Genomic DNA, 18,907 nt, shown 5'->3' with positions numbered 1-18,907 from the left:
GTTAAGGTGTACCCATCTGCACCAGGAGAACCAAATTGATTAATATGTCATAGCTTTCCTTTCCTCTTTCGTTTCCCCTGGACATTTTATGAGCAACTGGGCGGGTGATCCTAAAAAAGCAGAGGACGATTACCCTCCCGGTGCACCTGGTTCATGCTTCCAGTTTTTGGCGGAGTCTGAGTTGCTCAATTGCATTTGTTTCTTTGTTTATTTTGTTTATTTCATGTTCTTTGTTGTGTGCTGTCTGTTATCCCGGTCTGATTGTTGGGTTATATTCTTTTGATTTCTACTGCAATCTTGGTTCCCTTGATTACTCTTTCTATTAGATCAAAAACAGTAATATAGATAATTGTATGTATATCAATTAAAATAATTCATTATTTAACACTAGAGATTTAACAGCGTTATAATTATAACCGACAAAGGAAACAATGGGATCCGTTTATGATCGACATTTACTCGAGGTTTGACTATTTTCTGTTTTATTTTACGTGATGTCTATTCCAAAGTATGTGGCTCACATCAGACTGAATTATACATAACAATGGACAACATAGAACTAATACAAATGTTTCCGGTGTCGAATATAACAGGCCAATAAGGAAGAAAATGTTTGCAAGTGTTCTCATTAAGTATATCATTGGGATTATAAATATGGTTTAAAGTATATGTAGCCTTGTTTAGTCATCACAACTTCAGGAAGTATAACAGAAGGAAGTATCATGGCCGTCTGCAACAAAAAATTGAAATAATAAAAAACACAGTTGAAATGAAGGGATGTCTAGTTATCTCTGGATGATGTAAACTGTTGTGAAATATCCATATAATGGCTGATTGTGGACAATTAGCGCAAACTCCATTAAGTTGCCAATTTTGTGAATCCAATACTGAAGTTAAGTGGAAATGTTATGACTGTTGCTTGCTGCTCTGCAGCCCTTGCAAATTTAAAGTCCATTCTAAACTTTCATTTCATAAGGAGCATAACATAGTAGATATTCGAAATATATCTGACAAAGATGTGAACTCATTTAGTAAAGAAGATTGGCATCTACATGTCGTTTGTGAATCACATGCTCCAAATACTGTTTGCTTGTTTTGCAAAACATGTGACAAACTAATCTGCTCTTTATGTCTCTTAGAAGGCCACAAAACACACGAATTAAACGAACTACAAGTTGCTCTGGATAGTAAAAAGACTTTCTTAAAAAAAGTCGTTGAAAACATTGACCAGAAATTGTTAATGGAGATTCAAAAAGAGCAACAAACCTTTGACGAACTTTGGAGTAACCAGCAAAGACACGAATGTACGATTAAAGACAATATTCAAACCAAAACGGAAGAGCTTGTGCTAAAAATTAACGAACGATGTACTCATATGCTTGATCAACATCGATTGTTTTATCAGAAAGTAAACACTGCATTTGGTTCAGTAAAGAAAACTTTGGATCAACAGGAGCAGCAGTATCTCGACCACCGAAATAAAATCGACACTATTCTAAGTCTTGAGAATCCTATCGAAATCTTGAACCTTTCGAAAGAGTCTGTTGAGCCATCTAAATTTACAAAACCGTCCTTAGATTTTAGCAACTCTGTCTTATGTTTCGCTGAAACAGAATTAACGGCACCACAAATAAGTACTAGCTTCGGAAAGTTGCTTCAAGTGTCAAATATTAAATCATTTAATACCCATCTTCCTGATATCAATGTACTCAACTCAAAAGGTGACTACATTTGGATCAACAACAAAGAAAAAAGAACACTAAAGAAACTAATTATTGAGTCAGGATTTGAAGAGGACATGAAATTTGATGATCTAGAAGCAACTGACTTTTCGATAACTCCTAATGACGAATTGATTCTTAAAATATCAAAAGCAAACAAGGTAAAAATGTTAACAACAAATGGAAAATTGAAACTTTATAAAGACTTTTCACCACTGAAACCCACAGCTGTTCATGTTACCGCTACCGGGGATGTACTTATTGGTACAAAGGAAATGGGACCAAACTTTACAGTTCCAAACACTGGTAAAAGACAGGTGCAAGTCTTCTCAATTGTCGGGAAACAAAAGGAAGTTTTCGAGTTTGACGAAAAAAGGCAGAGATTATTCACATACGTCTGGTGCCTCAACACTACAAATGAAGGCGACATCATTGTGATCGATAGGCTTTCAGACGAATTTAATGGTAGGGTTATGATGATAAGCAAAGAGGGCAAGCTGCAATGGCAGTTTAAAGGAAACACAAATAAAGAGCCTTTCGTTGGTCAATTCAAACCGCGCTGTGTCACAGTTAAAAATGGAGTGGTCATAACATCGGAAAGGTTAAGCCATTCCCTGCACCTTCTTGACACAAAAAGTGGACAATTTCTAACTACAATTGACACGTCTCAATTACATATTTACCTCCCCCAATCACTCAGTCTAGACCCTTCAGGAAACCTGTGGATAGGATGTGGAAGTTACCGAGGTGCCAGAGACGACGCAAAAATTCATCTTATTAGTTTGTCTTTTTTGGAATGAAAACAAGCCTTTAGACATTAAAAAAAAACAACTCTAAAACTAAATGTAGATTTTATTCGCATGTTCGCATATTTCAAAAGACCGTCTGCATTCATTGGGAACAAATTGTGCTCCTCTACTCGTTGACCTATCCCTTCACTCTTATAAAACTGACTTTATAGCTGATCTGATCCAAAGGAATGCACATCGTATAGCCAAATCCTTTGATCTCAGTTCCCGCTATTTATATATGACGTATTATCGTTAAACAATCATAATTTTGGGTATTCTGTAAGTCGCATCTACGTATTGAGTTTTCATATTACATCTCGCACGTTTTGCCAGAGCTTGCCGCTACTACGCAGATTTTTTTGTGCCGCGCTAGATTTCTTTCAATTAGGCTTCTGGATCAGGGTTATGTTGCTACAAGATTGAAGTCATCACTACATAAGTTTAATGGTCATCACCATGAACTCGTGGATCTATCTGCACTATGAAAACTGATTAGTTCAACATTTCATAATTTTCCATTCCTCCTTCGTCTACCCTGGATTTGACATTTTATGAGCAACTCGGCGGGTGTTTCTAGAAAAGCAGAGAACGCTTACCCTACCGGTACACCTAGTCCACGATTCCAGTTTTTAGTGGAATCTTAGTTGCTCATTTATTATTTTTTCTTTGTTTTTTAATTTGATTATATTATATTCTTTGCTGTGTGTGTCTGTTTCCGTTTCTGGTATTTGTCCTGGTTTGTGTTCTTTGATTTCCACTAGAATCTTGGTTCCCTTGATTACTTTTTTTTTTACATTTAATCATTGTTATTTCCTTTCTTAATTGATCCCAACTCTAGTTATGGTTTCCAATACGAAAAAAGGGCGTTGATTTCAGAGTATTTATAATTTCTTTTACTTCGATATTAAATAAAGAGCAGCGCTTTAAGCGCATGATACGCCTGTTGCCCTTTTAACTTTTCCTTATGCTTTTAATGAATTTATATGATCAACTGAAAATATTGTGAGCCCTGTCAAATACCCCCCCTACCCACCCCCAAAAGTAAATAAAAATTGCACAAAAATTTTGCACCATCATAACAAATGGTCCGTTTTCAACGATTTTTCAACGAATGAATTTGGCCGCTTCCGTCTTTTTAAAAGAGTAAAACTTCATAACACGGAAACGTAAAATTTGTGACATTTATACAATTAGAAAAGGAATTTACATCGATAGATATGAACAATTCACATAAGTTTCATTAAAGCTAGAGAAAGTGTTCTTGAATTATTGTCCGGAAACTTGAAAATTCCCCCTTTTTTAAGTATAAAAATTCATTACACGGAAACGAAAAATCTGAAATTTAAAAAAAATCGAAAGGGAGCTTATGTCAATAAATATAGACAATTCACTAAAGTTTCATCAAAATAGGTGAAAATGTTTATGGGTTATTGTTCGAAAACTTGAAAATCCCCCTTCGTTTAAGTATAAAAATTCATACTAGTAACATAGAAACGAAAAATCAGAAATTTATAGAAATCGAAAGCAACTTACTTTAATAGATATGAACAATTCATCAGAATTTCATAAAATTTGGCGAAAGTGTTTTTGGGTTATTGTCCGAAAACTTGTAAATTCATTTTTTGTAAGCGTAAAAATTCATTACAGGGAAACGAGTTACTGTACGAAGTGTGGACGACGGACGGACGGACGGACAACGGTATACCATAATACGTCCCGTCTTAGACGGGCGTATAAAAATCAGGTATGTAGTATTTAATCTGTTGGTTCTGGAATTCTGAAGCCTAAAAAAGATGAGTAAGACAAAACAAATATCAAAATTTAATTCATGGAAAGATTTGTTAAAGAATCGGGACATTTATACCAACACATAACAGAAGTAACATTCAAAAACATGACATGGTCAAAACAAAGACAACCCACATATTACATTGTAGTTTCAACACAAAATAAAAGAATTTAAGATAGGAAAACTGAAATTATCACAGCGTGTACAAGTCGGTGTTACATCAAATAACAGAATGAGCTGATAAGTAACTTAAGATGATGCAAATTAACATTTTGCCCTTTTTTATAAAGTCTTGTCCTGTGAAGGTCACGAGTAATTGCTTGTTTAGTACAGACAGAATATTTGAGATTATTTCAATGCAAATGATTTATATCATTCAATGAAAACAAGGTTTTTGCTGTCGAAAAAAGTGAACCCAAACCTTCCTTTTGACGAATTGAATCTAGTGATACGGTTGTTGCTTATCGATTTTAATGTGTACTTTTAAGTTCTTTAGTGTTGTACGATTTGCTCTTAATTTATCCCCGGTCTAGTTATGCAATTTTTAACAAAACAAACCCTATCCCCATTAAAAACCATAAACTTTTATGCCTTGTCTGTAAGGGTAATATTACTGAAGGCCTGGTAGTATTATGCAGAATACGATAGCTTCAGTAACAACTAACGATGATTGGATTTACAAGTTTATTGCAAATGTCATATACAGTATAACCTGTACAATATTATCATCACAATTCAGCACATATGCTCAAGAGAGGGTTTTTACAACATGGATATTTGCAAATTGCATTTCTTTCTAAAAATAAACATGATGATAATGAAGTAAAATAAAATATGAATTATCTTAAAAGTTGACAGTAGCAAAAACCAGTAAAAACTATACATTCACTTTGCAATAAGAAGGGTGTACTCTTTTGGTCCCATTAATAATAGAACGACTAGAACAGACATGGCATCACAATCTAATCATGAAACTCAATCTGAACTCCTCAGCCTTTCTCTTTGCACAGAAGTGAATCGGGAATGGACAGAATAGTTCCGATTGCATGAAACCTAAACTTAAACAAACAATTACAAAAAAAAATGAACAGTGAACACAAAGCGATCTAATAACGAGTAAAAGTAACTCAGCGAAGTACACGATAAAAGCTATAACGCACACTCTCCGTCAACAAAATTTAGCACGTTGGAAGAATGCATATCATTTACACTAGAAAAGCACCTTTCAAATAAGGTTTCAAATGGCACCAACAATAATGCGTTATATAAGGTCTTAGATTAAAATAAACATATAAAAATACATGATTGAAAAAAGAACAAATTCATTGTTATTTGAATAGTCCTTGCATTTGTACAATTGATTGGCAAATCTTATGTTGGCATGCATGGAATTTAATTCGGTAAATTACACTGGGATATGTATTCACGTGTTATCACGTGGTACTAAATGTTGTAATATTGTCAGGAAGACATACAATGGCCCAATATGAGGTTACTTACTCAATGCTTAAATGAAAACAATAATTATACGAAGTAATAAAGCTATTTACCGTGGACTATAATTCATGAGGTATTTATACGGGCAGTTAGAGCCAGAATGTTCGAGACTTCTTAATAAAGAATGAAAGGGAAATGATTTTAATAATTAATTTGATTTAAAAAAATCATAGTATTAAAAACAATGGTTTGTAACATTTTCATTTAGTGATGGATAATTAAAAGAAGTGTGTTTCCGTACAATATTTCCCATAGACATGCTCATTTGGCCCTATGACATTAGATGAGAAAGCCCATCTTCCTAGATAGGTACATCTATAACATGCAACCGTTATTGTTATCAAACTACCGTATGTAAACGATCAAAAACATTTTGTCTCACTAAACAAGATACATGCATGAAAACGATGTAGAAAAATTATCATCGTTCCAGTGCATATATATCAACATGTACCACTATTTTCTTCTATTGGACAAACTGCATGGCATACAAAAAGTAAAATATGAAAAATGAAGTATTGAAAAAAAGTTCGGAGCATGAATTAACTCCCTAAAGATTGGTGAATTTTTGTTCTCTTCTTTAGCATCATTAAATAAATAGAAGACTAATCGATTGTAACATTAGGGAAGCAAATGGTTTGATTCACAATCAATTACCATTCTATAGAAGCAGCAATCACCTCTGCAGACCAAATAAACACTTTATACTTAACTGTATATAAGTACAATCTGCTTTCAAATTTGTGCACTATCCATAAAGAACGTGAAGAGCTTTCCGGTGTACTGGACTAATTTGTATATAGAGTTAGGTTTAAGTACCGACAGACTTGTAGTACATTCTTCTATACAGCGGTAAAGGAGGTACCCAACGGGCAACATTCAATGAACAAACTACATTTCAATGTTTAAAAATATCCACGATTTATATGAGATTCTAGTTCATTTGCTTGAATATCTCTTAACTAAAGAAACGATTACAATTTATGGAAAATCATCAGTTCATAGAAAGTAAGAGAAAGAAGGTGTAGAACAGTGATAAATAGCCAGTGTAACGGTCATTCCTGAGAAGGTATTTTTGTAAGTAGACACTTCTTCAACTGGTTGGCATTGTTACGTATTCCATAAAATACATATAAGTTTGTACATGATTATTGAAATGAAGAGATACATTTATAATAATAGTTGTAACATGTATGTTTTTCCACAATACTGTGACTACCACTAATAAAACCTAAAATAGTTTGTTTACCTTACACATGTGTATATTAACTGCAAGCATTTAAAATTAGCTTTATGAAAAAAGAAAAAAAAACACAAACCAAAAAACAAAATGTTGATGAAATAGCGAGTACATGATGTAACGACTAGACAAGTAGCGTTGTGGAAGCATTTGCACCGTTCAATACATTAAACGAGTACAATAGTCGTAAGAAACTAACTAAATACTGAAAAGATACCTAACTTCTGAATGTACATAGTTAGAAATTTCTAGGATTACTTATCTTAAACAGTGCCTGTGTCCAGTCACTATTTAAACTGAATTACGAGGATCTAAAATTATGAGCAACCTTTATTGTATATTTATCTTGAAGAAAATAGACATAATTTTTAAAATTGAGACACTTACAAAAATATTAGCAATCCATGCAATGGTTAGTCTGGTTTTTTTTTCAGACTAGTTCATTTCACAATAAAATATTTATATAGATGAATCATATCAAAATTTCATCAGTGATCTATAAAATATTTAAATATTCTATTCCGTTATTTTTGGGGATTCGATTTGTAATTTTCCACACACAAGATCAGCACGTTCATTATAATGCATAAACTTCTGCAAATGCCAGTACAGTTTATATTTCACTATAAGGTTTTGTACAACTGTAATTTGTACAAAAATAGATGCTGGGAACAATGAGGTAATATCGCACTCCAATCAGCAACGCTCTGTAGAATCTGAAGTAAAATGAAATTAATAGATAAATGTCATAGCGAAATACAATTTACATTTAAAATTTAATCAATGATTTTTTTATATATAATCAACAGTTATGAGTAAATGAACTTTGATTTTACAGACAGTAAGAGAGTTAACATCAGAAATAAAGTATTCTCAGTATAAATGACCATCACCCGACGAATTTCCGTAACTTGACAACAGACAAAGATTTTTAAAGTTTCTACCAAACTTAGATTAAAATACCTACGAAATGATAGAAAGTTTACAAGGCTTTGTTAATTGTCCAGTAAACGACCTTAGACATTTCATCAGGTTATAGTGATTCAATCCAAGACAGACCTGAAGTTAACCACTAACTATGAAATTCCAATAATCTCAAAATTAACATAAATACAAACATTACGAATTACAAGTTTATCTAAGTCTTCATTCATTTAACAGATAAACTCTCGAAATACAGTAAAATCTAAACAAACAGGCCTTTCAAAATTCTCGGGCGTTATTCAAATCATACGTCCTTGACAATCGGATAACGTCGCGTAAAATCATTCACTTTTTCCGACTTTGCAAGATTCCTGCATTTTCTGAGAGAGCTGTCTGCAGCGTCTAGAGTGAATTTCGAATGTCAGACGTTGTTCGGAGCTTGAAAAGTTGAAATGGTTTTGTTTTTTATCCAGAGTCCGCTTTTACTGTATACGGTATACGTTACTCTTGTATATTTACCAATTTTAAGTTTATGCTGTAATAATGCTTCTTCCCCTTCCAATTGAAAATCAAGTGTTGAAAATGTATGCGTGTCCCTAGATAATGAGGCGATGTACATCTCTCTATCTTCCTCTTGACTTGGACCCCAGTTCTTTGCCGGTTTGCATAAATATCGTATTTTCTATAAAAAAATTTACATCGTTATAATTAATTAGTTTTGATAATCTTATCTTAACAATTGACAAAGATATTTGAACTTTCTATCAAACTCAGGTAAAGTACCAAGTTTTTATAACTATCCCAAGAATAATACTCTAAGTGGTAAAGTAGTATACATTATGTCTCTTAGCTTTGTTGACAGGTTAAACACATTTTCACAAATTCTAGATTAAATGTTATTATGAGCCAGTTACACATAAACATTTACAGAACAGCTCATCCTATATTGGGCAAGATAAAATTGTTCTTTATATAGACTAAATATCATGTACTGTATCCATGTCGAAGATTCGAAATTTACATTGAATTTCAGACACAACCGAGTTCGTTTGCAATTTCAATTTAATGGTACGAGATTTCCTTTTGTCTTAGAATTTTATTATTGGAAATACATGTATTACGGCATTTTGATTCAAACTAAAACCATAACAAGGAAGCCACTTTTGTTATTTCTACATGTACAAATGATACATATATGAAATTTACTGTTTTCAGGGTAATTCTTAACATCTTTAGTAGGTTTTAAGAAATAGAATTAACCTTAAATGTGTAGGTGAAAAAGGAGAAAAAAATAGTATCAGACTCTATCTTCCCTTTTTTGGAGCCTAATTATTGATGCTGATGAAACTTACTGATGTACATCATCATTTATTTTCTGTGATAAAAATATACCTCTGATAAACTCTTTCCGCCCGTATTGCAAATTTGTATAACCATCATAAGAGGTATTGGAACAAGTGAAGCCATTCCTAATATCCAACCAAGTACGATCGCCCACATGGGGTAGCTCTTATCGTCATATGTGACAGGTCCTAGAGTTATTACACTAAACAACCAAATGCCCTGTAATTGAAATTCAAGTAAATTTAAATAACATGATTTATGACCCTATAATGAGAATATGATGATTTTGATTCATATTATTTGTGATCGTTTTACAACAGTTGATCTTTAATAACTGACATAAATAACAAAATGCCATTTTAAAGCATATGTACTACATGTTACTGCTGTTGATTGACATTTTTAACTCAATGGAAATTTTTATTTTCATATCAGATAACCTTCCATAATATTGATGACCACGTGTAAATCTATCAATATCAAGTAATGTATGTTTTTAAAATGGTTTTGCCCTAGAACAATTAAATATGAATGGTGTGGCATATCTTAGTGACAAAAAGAGAAAACATGTCATCTGATATTGATTCTTTACGGGACATTATCATAAAGATTTAATTGTAGGTATTATAAAGTTCATGCAGATAGTCTTGAGGTTCGTCACTATGAACTCGTGGGTCATTACGGTGTATCTATCTGCACCATAAAATTGATTTGTTCAACGTATCACAGTTTTCCTCTCATCTTTCGTCTATCCTTGACTTGACTTTTATGAGCAGCTCGGCGGGTGTTTCTAGAGAAGTAGAGGATGTTTACCCTACCGGTGCACCTGGTCCATGCTCCCACGTTTTAGTGAAGTCCGAGTCTTTGTCCCTGTATTACATTCTTTTGATTTCCGTTAGAATCTTGGTTTCCTTGATTATCCTTGAATGCTGTTGACAGTACATTATAAGTAGTTTGACTAATTAATACGCTCCCACAGTGAGCGTTTACGGTTGTATTATCAACTTGGTTCTGTATACTTATGGCAAGAAAAAGCATCAATATCCGGTTTGTACCTGCATTTTCAGGAGCTGAAAAATAGCTTAATGACAGCTTCATTTGCGCATACTTGTACATGTGCGATTGAGAGCAAAACCAGTCTCCGAAAATATTTGCTAGTTTCGATAATTAAATACAAATCGAATCATAGCTTTTCCAAGATAGGGTTGGCCTTATAGTCTGTAGTATGGCGCCCAGATGTTAACGAAAATTACGTAATCAATATTACCCATAACTCGCGGGTCATAAAAAATTGCGAAACGAAAACGAATCAAAATGAAACGAAAATAATCGATAAAAGAAAGAATTGACACGAATCAACTCGATAAAACGAATCAAATCGTAATAAAAACATAATTAAACTATACAAAATGAAACAGAATGAAGTGGAACTAAATACAATAAATGATATCATTTAAGACGTTTCGCAAATTATAAGAACCATATGTAAACCAATGCCGGACAATTCGACCCAAAGACATTTCGGATCATGACAACCAATAATTCCTTGTGAATGCAGGACATTTCGGCCAAAAGACATATCAGACCATGACAATTAGTATAATGCTTTAGGATAAATATATATCATTACAAAATTTACCATACTTGAAGGTTATAAGTATAATATATCTAATCGAGCTGACAAAAATTACCAAAGTTGTTTTCAATTAAATTTTCTTCGGGAGCGTTAAAAAGTTTCACATTCATCATATTAAAGGTATCAATAATAAGAATTGCCATGCACTTGATTTTGTTTATCGTTTAGCTTAATATAACTTTTAGGAGAGTTTTATTAGACCCTTCATCCTTGAAACAACTAAATAAACAAACATACCGACCATATGGTCAGATCTTTGTTACAATATACTTATTTACCATATTTTAATCAATTCTCGACCTCGAATACATTGCATATATTGATCATGACAACGAATATATTTTAGAACAAAACAGATACAGTGAATACATTAACGACATCTGAATTAAAGCAGTTGAAAATTGTCTTTTCAGATGATGTTAAATATCTATAAAATGTTGGGCTTTACTCGTGGACAAGGTGAAGAAGAAATTTTTTAAAGTTCTAATTATAGGATAATATAATCAAGTTACATAGACGAAATTTATAATCACTTAAAAAGTATCTCTGCCACAAACAAAACCTCAGATCCATGACAAGGCAACGTTAAGTCGATATACAGATACAAGTATTACAAAGTTACCCTTTCTTGTGTTAAGAAATGGTGTTCATTTCATGAATAGAGATTTTATTTTATTAGTGAAAAGCCATTGGTAGAACTAACAAATAACTGAAACGTCTTTAAAGAAGCTGATGTTCCCGCCCAAGAAAGTGTTTTTAAGCAGAAAAAAAACTTGCTTTGTCAACACAACAAGGAAGATGAAAAATAACATTTTTACATGTAGTCCACATAACGTTAAAGAATAAAGGCGGAGAAGAGGTAAATATAATACTGGGCAGTAGGTTTAAGGTCACCCAAGTTCATAACATATCTTAAACAAAAATTGTCAAAAAGTAAATTCTTAACAATATGCACATTTATTTCCGTATAGTATTCTAACTCTGCATACAATTCCATAAGGATGCTGTGTGCAGAGAAAATGTCCTTTCAGGAGTTTAAATTATGCATATCAAATAAATTGACTGTAACACCCAGGCTCCGAACAGCAGCTGACGTTCGAAATCCAATCTATACACTACAGCCAGTCCTCCCAGAAAATGCAAGAATCTTGCGAAGTAGGGGAAAAGTGAATGGTTTTGCGCAACGTTATGAGGTATGGTATGAATTTCGAAAGGCTTGTCTGAAGCGGTTAGTAGGAGAGAAAACGAACGTCTTCCACTGTGAGGAGCTTGTGACACCTACTGTAATTACTCCAGGAGTTACAAACCGCCACATATACTTCCAAATGGCATGCGGCTGGTAACCAATCATCAATTCAATATCCTTGTAAAATCGGTCGGTTCCTGCAAAAAATCCAAAGAATATTTACTATGGAATTCTGTCTAAATTACATATTTGCCAAAGATTATAGTACGAATATATTAGTTTAAAGTGTCATGAGACTTCATTTGTTTTAAACCAAGAAGACTGAATATCAACTTAAATTATGGAAAATGTCAAAAAACTGTAAAAAAAATAAAATAACGATCTTTTACAATGTATTATATCATTTTTTTTTTCAAAAGCATTTAAAAGATCGTCTAGGAGAGTATTCAATATTTGCAATTTAGTTTGTTAATTGACCTTACTTATTCTATACGAATAAATGTTGGGTGCTTTGTTTTACACTAAATATCAAAATTAGAATCGTAAGACGAGGAGACCCTAAGCATTTTACATACATGTATTCAAAATTCAAGTTACCGTAAATCCAAGAAATTGCCAAAACTTCACAAAGAGAAATGATCATTAAGGAGAAACTAGCACAATACCAATCCATGATCTGTAGAACGTAAATACCTCCCTGAAAAAAAAAACAGTTTCTTACATTCAGTGTTTTTTTGTTTTAGCAATTGCGTGTATTTCTCTTTTATTTATTGTTAGTGTTTATGATAGGTACAAACAGAGAAAAAAAGGCACCATAGAGACATAAGTCTACATTTGAATATACTAGTACTTAAATATAAGAAAAAAATACTCATTCATATCTATTTTGTTCAAATTGTTTCCTTTTTAGGTGCTAGAACTTCCACATATCGACAAAACAAAAATACCGAAAGGCCAATAATGGTACAATTCATTTACATTTAAATCCAAGCACATAACCTGAACATGAAAACAGGAAATAAAGACGATCTAAATACACAATGAATAAAACCGAATAAAATATTCCAACCAGAAGAGCAAAACATGGTATAATTTAAACGGTACCTGCGTGATGCAAGGCAATCCCAATAAAAACTCAACAAAACATCCAACTGCTGCTATAATCACTCTTTTGCTCCTCAGTAAATGTGGATATTCGTCAATAAATGAGCTTATACAGGTTTCGAACATTCCGAACTAAAAGTAGAAAAAAATCAACATTGAAATTTGTATGCATATGACACTGTTTTCCAAAACTAACCTACAAAAGAACTGGGACTCAAGTTACCTCGAAGTATATAATATATCAATTAACTGTTTAATGAATTTTACTTTGCAAAAGCTCTGGTTAAGTTAAATATTCTTGAATACTTGAATAATATGAAAAAAATTACTAATACTGAAAAAAAGTTACAGGATAAATATGTTAAAGAGGGATAAGGAAAAAGGGACAAATGTTCCTGAAAAGTAAAAAAAAGAGAATGAATCTTTAAAGTTTAATAACAATGGCATATAAACAAGATAGCTAGAATAAGAAAACTAGCTATATACTTAATTTTCTTGATTAAATTCAACAAAAACGTTTTATGAACAAAACAGTTTTTTATTATAGCAATATGTAAGCATATGCCATTGTTCACATGGGAATTATGACTATAATACGTAATGATGAAACAATAAAACACTCATTTTTATTTTTATATGTGTATAAAACAAGGCTCCAAAAATTTCGATGTTAATCACAGTATCCACCACTGTGTCAAAAAGAATGAATAATAATGGCATTTCAGGTAATTTCAAAGTTCCAAGCTTATATATAAAATGTGACCAAATCGCAAATTGTTGAAGCCTAAGAATGATTTAGTACAGTTTGGTGTGAGTTTTCTTTGTTCTAATACCTCATTACTACAATAAAAACCTATTTGGCGACGTTGTAAGCTGTCCTCAGTCAACGCACCAGACATGTAACTGCTTCACCTGTCTTTGAAGAATTAAAGAGCATGGTCATTATTATTCCCGTTTTCCAAAAGTTTTTTGCCCTACATTTTGCCCATATTTAGTAATGTAGCCCAAAAGTTGCCCATACTTTGATAAATAATTTGTTTTCAGAACTTAATCAAGCACAACAAGCATATCATTTCTGGTTAATGATTAATGAAAATATACTAACAATAAAAAAGTGGAAAAAAAAGAAAGAAAAAAAAGTACAAAAAAAACATTGAAAGAATAGAATTTTAATCAAGATTGCATATACCAATAACAACTTGTTTATACTAGTTTTAAGTTAAATTTTAAGGAATATGAAAAGGCAAAACAATAGCAGACAATACTATCGGTGCTGAATTTTGCTTTTCTTTTTGGTGGAAAATGGTTTAAAAAATATAAATTTGTTATTAAGAAATTTAAGAAGGATGTTTGATGTAAACGAATTAGTGTTTCTTTTTACTTTTATACTTGGTATAAAAGAAGTTAACATTTGTTCTTAAACACCTTGATTTTAGGACATGTTTCCAGTTTTGTCATTCAGTATAATATAAACACACACGAGGTTCAGAATTCTAGTATAATTATGTAATGAATCGCAAGTAACAACTTCTATAGGACATGCAAAGCTGGAGTAATGACGAGCATCCGTGTACTGACAAGTGTATTTCTATATCAATTAAATGACAAATTCGATTTTAATATTATTTAGAAATCACAGGTATCGGTTTAGATTTGTAAAAATAAAGTACGCGGGTTTATTTTTCCAGGGGTTTAGACAAATATTTACATACCTATAAATATAAGTATATGATATTAGCAAGAACCCTTAAAATTACATATATCACTAGCAAAAAATTTCGATCAGGTTATGTACCCGATATTAAATCAATTGTATATTATACCGGGTCCAAGAAGAAGGTCTGAGAATTATTGAGAACAGTTCCAAAATATACTGATACAGATTAGCAAAGTACAGAGAACTACATATCAAGTTGTTCAAACATATCAATGATATAACCCTAACAATAGTAAGTCGTACTTTACAATGCAAGTAACCGAAGATCTCGAAAGAAAACATTATCAATATAAATAGTAAACAGTCCTTAAGAAAAAGGTCATTCATTCATTAATATTGTAACTAAATTGTATAAACATGATTATAAAACACCATTCAGTGTTTTAAGGTATATGTTTACTACAATACAGTTAATAAACCAAACCGTACAAACTATTGTCTTTCTTATCATGCATTAAACATAGCCGATGAAACTTTAAAGGTTATTCAAGGTCTTAAACAATGAACCTTTGATCAAGAAGTCGTTAAGCATATCAAATTCACATAATTCGGTCAACAACGAAACGCACTCGGTTTATCTTACTATGTTTGAGCTTATGCCAATATTTCCAAATTACAGCTACTCAAAATATTGTCATTTCCATTGGGTATAATTATAACATCAATTGAATTCAATTTTTTATGAAATAATACAACAATTACATTTACAAAAATCTACTTGATCCGGAGTTTTTCTTTGGCTCTTGAAATAACAAAACATAAAAATAAAAAGAGCACATCATTCTTGGCCATAATCGGTCAACGACAGTCACAAGAAACATTTAAAATGTCCTATCGAAAAGTTTCGTGTTAAATAAAATAATTTTGTGAAGTTTTTATAAACATTCGACAAGAGGTAATCCATGCTTGAAAAAATCCGCCACACTATTATTATTTATTATTACGAAATATTTACAAGCCGCATAACCTGTTGTTACACTTAAGAGATAAAAATTACTTAAGTTATACATGAAATTCGTTCTTCGCGGAGAACGAACGTTCTTGCTTTGGTTGGTTATATAGGAGACGAACGTAAGTTTTTTTTTCTTTCAAAATACAAATATATATAAAGAAAGGGCTATAGTTATGTAATAAGACGGTGTATGTAGACCCATAAAAGCATCTTTTGTTTGGTGGGCTTTCCTTACCTATGAATCGCTACTGGTAGTGTCCCATTTTTTATTAGTACTTAAGTATTCAATTTTGAGAAACTATCGCAAAAAACATTATTAAGCCCAAACATTCAGAGAAACATGTTGGACTTCCTGGTTATTCAACAATTACCATAGTTTATGCACGAATTAGTTTAGCATTAAATGCGTTTGTAGCCTATCAATTTACAACAATTCGTTTTTGAAAGCTTTTTAGAAATCAGTTAGAAATAATCATTTTTAGAAACTTGCTCATCCATTTCTCCTTTGAGCAACTGTTCAATGTGTTTTGATCAATTCTGTTCTCTCAATTCAATGGAAATACTGCATCTATGCAATCTTCATGAAAATGAATTTATGATATAGTAATTTATTCCAACTCCAATGAAATATTACCTTTACAACTAAATCCTCAGGTAACACTACACTTCTAATTTAATTGTATAACCATATTGAAGTTTCTATATGCATCACTCTCAGTATTATGATGAAAAGTATGATATAATTTTTTTTCTATCTGGAACGATGCGAATTTTAGATTTAAGATTTCGTTTCGGGTATATTTTTGTGCTATATATCTTGCCATGAGAAATCAATGTAAATATCTCAAATTATTTTTCATCCCTATCATTTAACAAGAAGTGCATGAATACTACAAAACCAATTCTTCCTTTTTCGAATGGAATAAATGACAACAACTATTATTAATTACTATAAAATATTCAAAGTCACAAAAGAAAGACTAAGTCATTAAAACAAGAAAAGTTCCTTGTATGCTTTTCAATTAAAGCAGTGCTGACCGATGTGGGTCTTTACAGTTCTATACGAAATCTAAATAACTATATTTAACCTGTATCAATTCAATTATATCATATGAAATACAAAAAAGACTGCTCTCACAGTCCTATATGTAATTCATAATGTCCCTACAAGACTTTTTATAACACTGAAAAAAGAGATCGTGTTCAATCAATCATTAATCTCTTTAAAGCCAAATATTTCCAAATTTTATATTGGAAAGATACATCAAATCACAAAATGAAAGAAGAATCATGCAATAGTTTCACATGAATTCATTTTACTTGCAAACAATGAATAACATATGAACATTTGTTAATACTAGTATGCTACTAAAGATATGAATTAAAATGTTTTATTGAACTTTAACCCAAAGCAATGTCATAATTTAAGTATAAATAAATATGATTTGCCAATCTGTATCAGACTAACATTTATCAAAGCAATCAAGTGAGATACAACCAGATAAAAAATATATTATTTATAGTATTTATAACATATAACGCCTGCAATAATGACGCACACAATTCAGATAAAAATTACCAAATCTTAAAATAGACTTCAGAAATTTGTTCCTAAAAAGACAGTTTATATCGAAGAACAATGTGTTTAATTAACTAATAAGTCAAGTCAATATGCTTTGAACACAAGTTCAAGTAGGAGTTTAAAAAAACATCATTTGTAAATTCGTTGGTATTATAATATATATTAGTTAACCACGAGACAAGCAATAAGCTGCAAGTGACCAGATATATATAAATAAAATATATCAAATAATGTAAAAAAAATAATATTTGTGGTGTTAGAGGCACTATTGCAAGCAATACTTTAATATAATACATTTTCACGGGTTCTCAATATTTCTCGTATTGTATTGAATAAGATGATGGGGGATAAGTGAGGGAAGGAAAGATGGGTTACCTGGCTGTCTAAACCTATAGTGTATAACATCAAGAAAAACAGCACTGCCCACAAGGGAGATATGGGCAATTTCGACACCGCTTCTGGATAGGCAACGAAGGTCAAACCAGGACCTAGCAAATAAAACAAATAAAAACTAAGTATTTATGTTATCATATACCGATAAAATGAAAAATATATATATATAGCCTCGGTGCCAACATGATAAACGTACCAAAAATGATGAAATCATAAATCCCTAGTTTAATATGATTTTTTCGTTGAATTTATTCTGAGAATTAAGTATTTATTCACTTTTGTGCTGCTCACGTCTGGAATTACACAAACGAAAGCAGTTGTCAATATGTATTTTAACGCTAAAAAACACATAGGTTAACAACAGTAGTGTGGTGGACAGTGGTCTGTATCCATTGTACAACATCTACTGTTCTTATCAGTAAATAACCTTGATGGTGTACAAATTGCACTCACATACACAAAAAACAACAATAATTACATGTATTTTTTATTTAGAAATCTTGAATATGCAAGTACGTAGAGTTTACTGAGCAATTGTTATGTAATTGTGACATTAATATATAAATTGTTCCCGATAAAATGTGTGTCAAATTAAAAGTATTCAAATAAAGAGTTATACCTTGTTTAACGACTTGGTCTACGGTAGTACCGGCTGTATGTGCCATGAATCCCAGAACAGAAAATATTACAAAGCCAGCAAATATACTGGTACCACAGTTAATTAATGGAACCAACATTGCATCCCTGAAAATTAATTCAATACCCCCATAAAATCGTCAGAATGAGCAACATAAATATTTGATATTTCGTGGTACAAAAACATTCATACTTTACATGATGAGAAGTTACTCCTCAAAACACGTTAACAGCATATCGAAATTTACACTGTTAATATGACTCGTGTTCTTGTATTCTGTCAAAAGATAAAATAGTGACGGGGTGATTTTGCGTATTTGATTTGTTGAGTTGTAAGTGCGGTATTTCGTATGGAGCCTCATTGTAAGAAAGATTCCGTTGAGACCCTCAACGTT

General features: G+C 31.9%; 2 protein-coding genes across 5 annotated transcripts in view; one reads left to right on the top strand and one right to left on the bottom strand.

The window, feature by feature from the left end:
* Positions 1-443: 443 nt before the first annotated feature.
* LOC148604448 (uncharacterized) lies at positions 444-5,599 on the top strand. Its single transcript, XM_088551155.1, has one exon. It carries the CDS (start codon positions 827-829, stop codon positions 2,519-2,521), a length of 1,695 nt encoding a protein of 564 aa, XP_088407281.1. The 5' UTR covers positions 444-826; the 3' UTR covers positions 2,522-5,599.
* LOC148604446 (sodium- and chloride-dependent glycine transporter 1-like) overlaps positions 4,972-18,907 on the bottom strand; it is a 28,125-nt gene continuing 14,189 nt past the window's right edge. For all 4 annotated transcript variants that reach the window (XM_088551151.1, XM_088551154.1, XM_088551153.1 and 1 more), the window contains exons 8-15: positions 18,496-18,620; positions 17,859-17,971; positions 13,233-13,364; positions 12,726-12,825; positions 12,225-12,325; positions 9,355-9,525; positions 8,482-8,644; positions 4,972-7,754 (exon numbers count right to left, since the gene is read on the bottom strand). In XM_088551151.1, the coding sequence (XP_088407277.1) occupies positions 7,735-7,754; positions 8,482-8,644; positions 9,355-9,525; positions 12,225-12,325; positions 12,726-12,825; positions 13,233-13,364; positions 17,859-17,971; positions 18,496-18,620 (925 nt within the window). In that variant the 3' untranslated portion in view covers positions 4,972-7,734. The remainder of the gene's footprint in view (positions 7,755-8,481; positions 8,645-9,354; positions 9,526-12,224; positions 12,326-12,725; positions 12,826-13,232; positions 13,365-17,858; positions 17,972-18,495; positions 18,621-18,907) is intronic.

Source organism: Perna viridis, chromosome 10 (genome assembly GCF_037379345.1).
Source record: "Perna viridis isolate PV_CMFRI_1.1 ecotype Kerala chromosome 10, ASM3737934v1, whole genome shotgun sequence".
In the NCBI taxonomy this organism is placed as follows: domain Eukaryota; kingdom Metazoa; phylum Mollusca; class Bivalvia; order Mytilida; family Mytilidae; genus Perna; species Perna viridis.
This window is presented reverse-complemented; position numbering and strand designations above follow the sequence as displayed.